General features: G+C 44.1%; 1 protein-coding gene across 1 annotated transcript in view; it reads right to left on the bottom strand.

The window, feature by feature from the left end:
* Positions 1-1,928: 1,928 nt before the first annotated feature.
* The window catches only part of LOC138967714 (putative adhesion G protein-coupled receptor E4P), a 6,994-nt gene continuing 829 nt past the window's right edge, over positions 1,929-8,093 (bottom strand). The window contains exons 2-6 of the mRNA XM_070340369.1: positions 6,548-6,950; positions 5,286-5,449; positions 3,950-4,068; positions 2,494-2,821; positions 1,929-1,937 (exon numbers count right to left, since the gene is read on the bottom strand). Of these exons, the coding sequence (XP_070196470.1) occupies positions 1,929-1,937; positions 2,494-2,821; positions 3,950-4,068; positions 5,286-5,449; positions 6,548-6,950 (1,023 nt within the window). The remainder of the gene's footprint in view (positions 1,938-2,493; positions 2,822-3,949; positions 4,069-5,285; positions 5,450-6,547; positions 6,951-8,093) is intronic.

Below are 8,093 nucleotides of genomic sequence, written 5' to 3'. Positions count from 1 at the left end.
GTTAAACGTAGATCCTTGGCTTGGCCCCCAATTGTTACACGACACTTGAGATTGCCACAAGTTCTCAAACGTCGTATAGTTGTGTTCTTTTATTCTACGTCGCCCGTCTTCGCAGCAGCAGAAAACAACTCGTCAAATTGAGTTCGAGGATTTATTCAGCATTCAATACATACAACTGCACAACGTAGCAGAACTCAAATAGAAGCTTTTTTACATACAAATCGCGCTGGCATATATAGTAAATACTCAATCTCGAGAATATTCCAGACCGAACATGATACAACTACATTATACGAGCCGTGCATGGACTAAACTAGCGACATTCTCTATGACGTACATCAAAAAGCGCCGACGCACTTAATCCGAACGAACGCCACGAACTCACGACTAAAACAGCATGGTAAACAACTTGTTTTGACAGGACTAGAAAGTTCACCTGCATTCTCGTCCAAGCATAAATATTGTGTTTACAAAATATAATATCGGTACTTTCCCACAAAGTACAAATAAGTCAACTACATGCAACACACAAAACTGAACCAAAGCTCAGCAACGGTAGCGTTTCCTAACAGTGTGTGTGTGTGTGTGTATGTGCGTGCGCTCGTGTCAGTCTGTGTGAGTGTGTGTGTGTGTATGTGTGTGTGTGCGCGCGCTCGCGTCAGTGTGTGTGTGTGGTGTGTGTGTGTGTGTGTGTGTGTGTGTGTTTGTGAGCCTATGTGTGCTGCCACGCTGACTAGGAGTGAGCCCAAATTCCTCCCTCTTGCCTTGAGGCCTTCCCACGCCATGATAAGCTCTGGAAGCCTTCAAGATTCAGCTTGTCTGTGTTGGCCAGAAGAGACACAAGAGACAAGTAAGCGAGCGAGGTTTTATTCCTTTAGGACATTCAGCCTTTTACTACCTTGTTTGCATGGCGGCAAAGGAGGTGAGTCATATAAGCTCCCCATAATAATAATAACAAGAAATTCCTACGAGGTAGGAAAAACACCCCCGTCAAAGGGAAATAACCTTCTCAGTTGGTGGCAGTGACTGAGTGAGAATGGTTATTTCCCTTTGACCATGAAGATGTCCCTCTATAAGTCCTTGTATAATTTTAATCCACCAATAACTCCCTAACCGTGTGTTTGACTGGTCCCAATTTTTGTAAGGACCGTCTCAGGAATGTATAGAATCTGTTCACCAAGTTTGGTGACGATCGGTCCGTTCATTCTTGAGATCTATATGCGAACACAAACAAACAAACAAACAAACAAACAAACACATCGAGCGAAACCTATACACACCCCTATACCGGGGGTGTAATAATATGAATATAATCCATTCTCTCTTGCCCTAGGGTTTTAATTCATGACAAGTTCTTGAAACTTTGGATACCAATTAAAACACGCGAGTTGTCTGTGTGTGCCAGAAGAAACAATGGAGAAAAGAACAAGAAGGCGTTGGATGTATTTCTTCAGTATGTTTTGACTAATTAGCTTTATGAGAAAGCGAAAGTTGAGACGTTTGTGTCATTGATCAATCGCCCAATAATCGTGGACATATTAGTTCAGCCTGTTGTTAGCCTGTTTGTGTGGCGACACAGCATATGAGTCCGATCATTTTCTCTAATTACCATGGGGCGTTTATCTGGACCACCGATTGCCTGTGTACGTGTGGCAGAAGAGACAATTAAGACAACTACAATTAGGTCTAAATAATAATAATAATAATGGCAGCTTATATAGCACGAACCACAGTAATCTATGCTCTCCGCGCTTTACATATTAACTGTGAATAAAAACATACTATTTAACATAACATCAAATACAAATACATTCAAGCAGTATAACGTAACAATGAACTTACAACAACATATTAGCCACTTATGGACAATACCATGCAGATAGATAAACAACGTACAGTGTTGGCATAAATCGGTCCCCATGTTTCGACTATTGAACCTGTTGACAGAGCAAACTTTGGTAAGTTCCTAGCTTTGATCAAACGTCCGAGAAACTCACCGAAAAATCATTTGAAATGTTTCCTTTTGTCTATGGGATGTGTTGCAAAACATAAACCTTCTGATATCTCAAATCACAAAAAACTTTGCCTCTCAAAAATCCACATTACTGCGTATTTAAGAGCTTGTTCAAACAGCAATTATTTTGGGTGCTGGTGGTGTTCTAATAGTTTAATATTTGTACGCCCTTCCTTTGACGATGACAACGACAATGACGAAGAATAAGAAACAGGAAAGGAACCCGTCTAACGCTCTACTAACGCTTCCAGTCTAGAAAGCGACAAATCCGAAACTGACTGGTTCTACTCACGCTGTCCGTCGAGAAAGCGAGAAATTCTAAACCAGTTCTATTTAGGCTTTCTTTTAAGAAAGTGACAAATCCAAAACCGGTTCTGATCAGGCTTTCATTATAGAAAAGCGACAAATTCGAAACCGGTTCTACTCAGGCTTTCAGTTTAGAAAGCGACACATTTGAAACGGGTTTCGCAGCAGCAGACCTTGTGCTGGTGAGATCGTAGCTGCCAACAGACAGAGTTGCCAGACTTTTTCTCCCGCATCTCAAGACAGTCTTTCTTGGCTTTCCGCTTCTTGCAGCCCAGAACGGCGCGGCGAAACATCCCGTAGACATTTCTGTTGCACGTGTAGACACAGAAGACGAGGACACCCTGCAGGGAGCTGAGGGCAACAGAGATGACAAGGAGCCAGGGGGTAGCCAGGGACTCGGCAAAGTAGGACAAAAGCCAGGGTCCTCCCATAACAAGGCTCAGTTTCAGGTACAGCAGCACACGGCAGCAGCCACCCTGAAGCCTTTTCTCACCTGAATACCTGAACATTTCAGAAACACGACATTAGAGGCAATGAACTGACAGCAGCAGAGATAATGGGGAGCCAAGGGATGCCCTGGGACACAGCAGCAGCCACCCTGAAACCTTTTATAACCTGAATACCCAGAAGGGATAATAATAAACGAGTCACACTAATACACAAAAAGATGAGCCGAGTAATAGCGAGAGATTTAGCGAGGTATGACAAAGGCCCGGGACCTCCCATGACCATGACCAGGCTCAGTTTCAGGTACAGCAGCACACGGCAGCAGCCACCCTGAAGTCTTTTATCTTGCGAATTGTTACACCTTTAATTGTAGTTCGATCAGTGTCAGAGTATTTTAAGAATACGAGCGAACCAGGATGGACCATACCCATTTAGGAACCTACGCGGGCGGGGATGTAGCTCAGTCGGTAGTGCGCTGGATTTGTATCCAGTTGGCCGCTGTCAGCGTTCGTCCCCACGTTCGGCGAGAGATTTATTTCTCAGAGTCAACTTTGTGTGCAGACTCTCCTCGGTGTCCGAACACCCCCGTACACGCAAGCACAAGACCAAGTGCGCACGAAAAAGATCCTGTAATCCATGTCAGAGTTCGGTGGGTTATAGAAACACGAAAATACCCAGCATGCTTCCTCCAAAAGCGGCGTATGGCTGCCTAAATGGCGGGGCAAAAACGGTCATACACGTAAAAGCCGTGTGAGTTTCAGCCCATGAACGAACAACCAAACAAAGGAACCTACGCTAAACGCGTTCTTATCACTGAATTGCAGGATGAGCTTTCGGTGATCACGTCGTTCAATCGGGCATGTAATCAATGACAACAAAAAGGGCGTCACTGTAGTGCAGGGTTCACGGGATTTGCCTGCCCTATGAACTTCCGGTTATAAACATCAGAAAACAATACATTTTGCGTTATTACGACCATTGCGGTCTGGGTTCGGGTCCGGAATTAGTTATTATTATTGTCTTCAAGCCTCTCCGTCTATAAAGTCGAGCCAAAATGCACTACGTTCACCAGCTGTACATTTCTTTCTGTAATATGACTATTCGATGACGTCCCAAATCCTTCGTTGCCAAAGCTAACTTGAAGCCATCTTGTTAGCGTAGGTGACCTAAATGGGACCATACCTTCCCATTTTCTTCGACATCCGTTTCCTCTCAATGCTGATCAGCGCCACCACGAAACAAACCAGGTTGAAAACGAGGCTCAGTCCCACAGGAACGATCACTCCCGCCAACAGGCCAACCTTTGAACAAACCAAAATGGCGTAAATGTGAATACACCACAACAACAGTTGCAGCAATGTGACCAGACATCAGATTGAGTCAATTAAAGGCACAGTCCTTGGGATGAGACCATCTCTACACTTGGACACATACCAAAAATCAACATCCTGGCTGATTCCCAAGCAGAAATATGAGAAGTCTTTGAAGAATACATATCACAGATTACCACGGGTGGCTTTTACAAATTAATTCATCTAAAATGTCCTACTCTGCACAGCAAGCACTGAAGCTGTTGATTTTTGGTATGTGTACAAGTGGAGGCCTTATCCCACATAAAAGCCGGGCCAAGTATGAGATGGTGAGCTGAATAGTTTACCGAGAAGAAATGCGTCTTTAAGTCGCCTTATCTGACTCCTATATATAGACAAAGCCATAGAAGGGAGCAGATTTTATTGCAAATACTTTCCACTGTGTGAACTTTGCTTACAAGTACTAATGTAGGTTCAAACGCGTTTAAAATCATACAGATCATGTTGACGTAAACGACTTCAGGGACTACCCAAAGTTTAAACGTTACCATCAATTTTGGATAAGTCATATTCTGAACGTATTGCGCAAACCACCAATACAACGCCGGCAGTTTATGTAAATATAGCCTGTCCAGTGTGATTAAATGCAGCTAGTCCAATTCGGAGCACATCGCTGTTTGCCAAACATTTGCTTCTGCAATCCTTGCTAATCACTAGTACAATAATGAGACGCCTGTTTTCAGCGTATGACAGAACGACTTACAAAGCAGACCAAATGATTTTGATTATTTCCCCTCACTCATCGATAATGGTGCTATTTGCATTGTTAGTGTGATCTAAATGTCCTGATTACATATTTTCACGATTTATTTGCCGGGCGTTATCGGGGTGTTTAAAGATTCGTGGCGTCTAATCTTTCATATTCATAAAGCCGTTTTGCCTGGACGCCTCATTTTTTGTTTGTTTTGCCTAATGTTTTTAAGATGTTATAAGATGTTTGGTGTCTTTTTGTCAGACCAGCATTTTTGTTGGTCCGAGGGGGAGCTTTATCGACCGAGGCCGCAAGGCTTCAACGCAAGGCTCAAACAGGCAGACAGACATACAGACACTAAGACACACACACACACACACACACACACACACACACACACACACACACACACACACACACACACACACACACACACACACACATCAGCCCCCATTACCTGCGTGGTAAGCCTGCAACCGTCCCTGCTGCGGCCGTAACGTACGTAACCCTTGATGTCCGGCTGCACGTGCAGGATGACGAAGGTGGTCACCAGAACAGTCGGCGGGAAAAAGCTCCTCAGCGCTTGCCGAGGTAGGCCACGGGAACAGCAGTCAGTCGGACCTCAAGACATGAGACAATGAGACACAAGACATGTTGCAAGCGAGTATAGCCACACGATCTTGAGATATAAGTTCATATCTGTTTCAAGAGTGTCTGTCTGTCTGTCTGACTGTCTGTCTGTCTGTCTGTCTGTCTGACTGTCTGTCTGTCTGACTGTCTGTCTGACTGTCTGACTGTCTGTCTGACTGTCTGTCTGTCTGACTGACTGTCTGTCTGTCTGTCTGACTGTCTGTCTGTCTGTCTGTATGACTGTCTGTCTGTCTGTCTGTCTGACTGTCTGTCTGTATGACTGTCTGTCTGTATGACTGTCTGACTGTCTGACTGTCTGTCTGTCTGTCTGACTGTCTGTCTGTCTGTCTGTCTGTCTGTCTGACTTTCTGTCTGTCTGACTTTCTGTCTGACTGTCTGTCTGTCTGTCTGTCTGTCTGACTGTCTGTCTGTCTGACTGTCTGTCTGTCTGACTGTCTGTCTGTCTGACTGACTGTCTGACTGACTGTCTGTCTGTCTGTCTGTCTGTCAATTTGTCTGTCTGTCTGTCTGACTGACTGTCTGTCTGTTTGTCTGTCTGTCTGTCTGACTGTCTGTTTGTCTGTCTGTCTGACTGACTGTCTGTCTGTCTGTCTGTCTGTCAGTCTACTTCAAAGACCTTTAGGTCGACGTACTGTAAATGTAACGTTTTGTTTTGTCAATAATAAACGTTCCAATGACCTACCATTCTTGTTTGTTGATTCATGAGACACAAGACAAATGATAAGATGATATTCAAGATTTCTAATTGTAAATCACTTTAGACATAGATGTTGACAAACCTTTTTCTTTGAAGTTTTAGGCAGTCCTTAGCGTTTCATTTCCTTCAATGTGAAAGAGCCTATTGCAATTCTGCCCAGACAACGGGAACGTTTTCGGCGATTTGTAATAAGTTTCGGCGTGTCGCTGCTTGCCGACGCCAAACGTCATCTGTGATTGTACTGATTTGTGCTGGCGTACATTAGGGTTTGCAAGGAAGGTATTCTTATCCGAACATATAAATACAAACATGGTACTTTGCTTGCACCGGCTTCGTCACACAGATTGGGAAACATACATAATGACATATACCTTTACTAGGGACATTGTTCATGAAAGTCTGGGCCAGGTCCAGGGACACAGTGGACATCCAGCTGAAGGCAGACAGCCACAGAAAGTGGAGCAAGATGGCCACCACCTGACACATGACGTCATCATGGACGTTGCTGAGCCAGAACGAGGCTTTGGCCAACAGCAGTGTTCCCGCCATGCACATCACTTTCTGCCCGTGCTGGTTGCGGAGGGGCCTGAAGACGGAATACAGCAGCAGAGTGAGAGACAGACACACGACGGACAGTATGAGGCCGACGTCCGTGAGCGTCTGTTCTACTTCCTGCCATTTTGAGATCAAGGCGGGTCTGTGGCGTAGGATGTGGGCGTATCCGACGCAGACGTAGACGACGTCGTCAGTTTCCCAAAAGTGTGCTTTGCTGATCTGTGAACAAAGCAAAACAGGACTGAATGCTGCACAAACGTTGTCATTTCCCCCTGACCTGACAGTATAATTATGTCAAGGTGAGAACTATCATTAGCGGATTATGACTTTATTCAGTTATTCTGCAGAAAAATAGAAATACTGGAGAAAAACTGTTTGTTTCTGCAGCATTTCTGCATAATGTCATCTTTCGCGAGAGCAACGTTTTTTTTACTGCAGTAAAATTGAAATCAAGAATGCTGCAGTAAAACGGTGATGTTGTTTTACTGGAGAAAAACTGTTTACACTTTTTCTTCAGCATTTTGGCATTATTCAGTTATTCTGCAGAAAAACAGAAATGCTGGAGAAAAACTGCAGCATTTCTGCATAATGTCATCTTTCGCCGAAGCAACGGGTTTTTCTGGAGCAAAACATTTTACTGCAGTAAAATTGAAATCAAGAATGCTGCAGTAAAACGGTGCTGTTGTTTTACTGCAGAATACCTGTTTACACTTTTTCTGCAGCATTTTGTACTGGCTCATTATAATGTTGGAGCACGCGAGCCCCCCTCTGTCGAGAGATGGACTCATCCAGAATTACCAATAGTTGTGCGTGACACGAATGTGTTTTGTCTTTCCGCCGGAAGTTTAAAGTTTCAAATTAAACAATGGCACCTGTCAGCAACATTGTCACATTTTCCCAGACGAACGCAGTAGTCCACTACGTGTTCGATTTGCTTCAGAAATTGTTCACGTTCGGCCGCCATTGTGAAGTTGAATATAATGCCCTTATGCTACACGCCTTCTGATTGGTACACTGCGGAACAAACTATTATACTATCCCAGGGGGCGACGAATACAAACGCTACTTTACAAGGTCGTTCGTTTTTCTCCAGAAAAACTGTCACAGACTATTCTGAAGAAAAAGTTAATCGCAATAATGCTGCAGAAAATTAAGTAAACATTATGGACATTATGCTTCAGAAAAACTGCAGTTTGTTTGTTTGTTCGTTCATGGGCGGAAACTCCCACGGCTTTTACGTGTATGACCGTTTTTACCCCGCCATTTAGGCAGCCATACGCCGCTTTCGGAGGAAGCATGCTGGGTATTTTCGTGTTTCTATTACCCACCGAACTCTGACATGGATTACAGGATCTTTTTCGT

Source organism: Littorina saxatilis, linkage group LG5 (genome assembly GCF_037325665.1).
Source record: "Littorina saxatilis isolate snail1 linkage group LG5, US_GU_Lsax_2.0, whole genome shotgun sequence".
NCBI classification, from domain to species: domain Eukaryota; kingdom Metazoa; phylum Mollusca; class Gastropoda; order Littorinimorpha; family Littorinidae; genus Littorina; species Littorina saxatilis.
The sequence above is the reverse complement of the archived record's forward strand: the minus strand, read 5'-3'. Positions and strand labels throughout refer to the sequence as shown.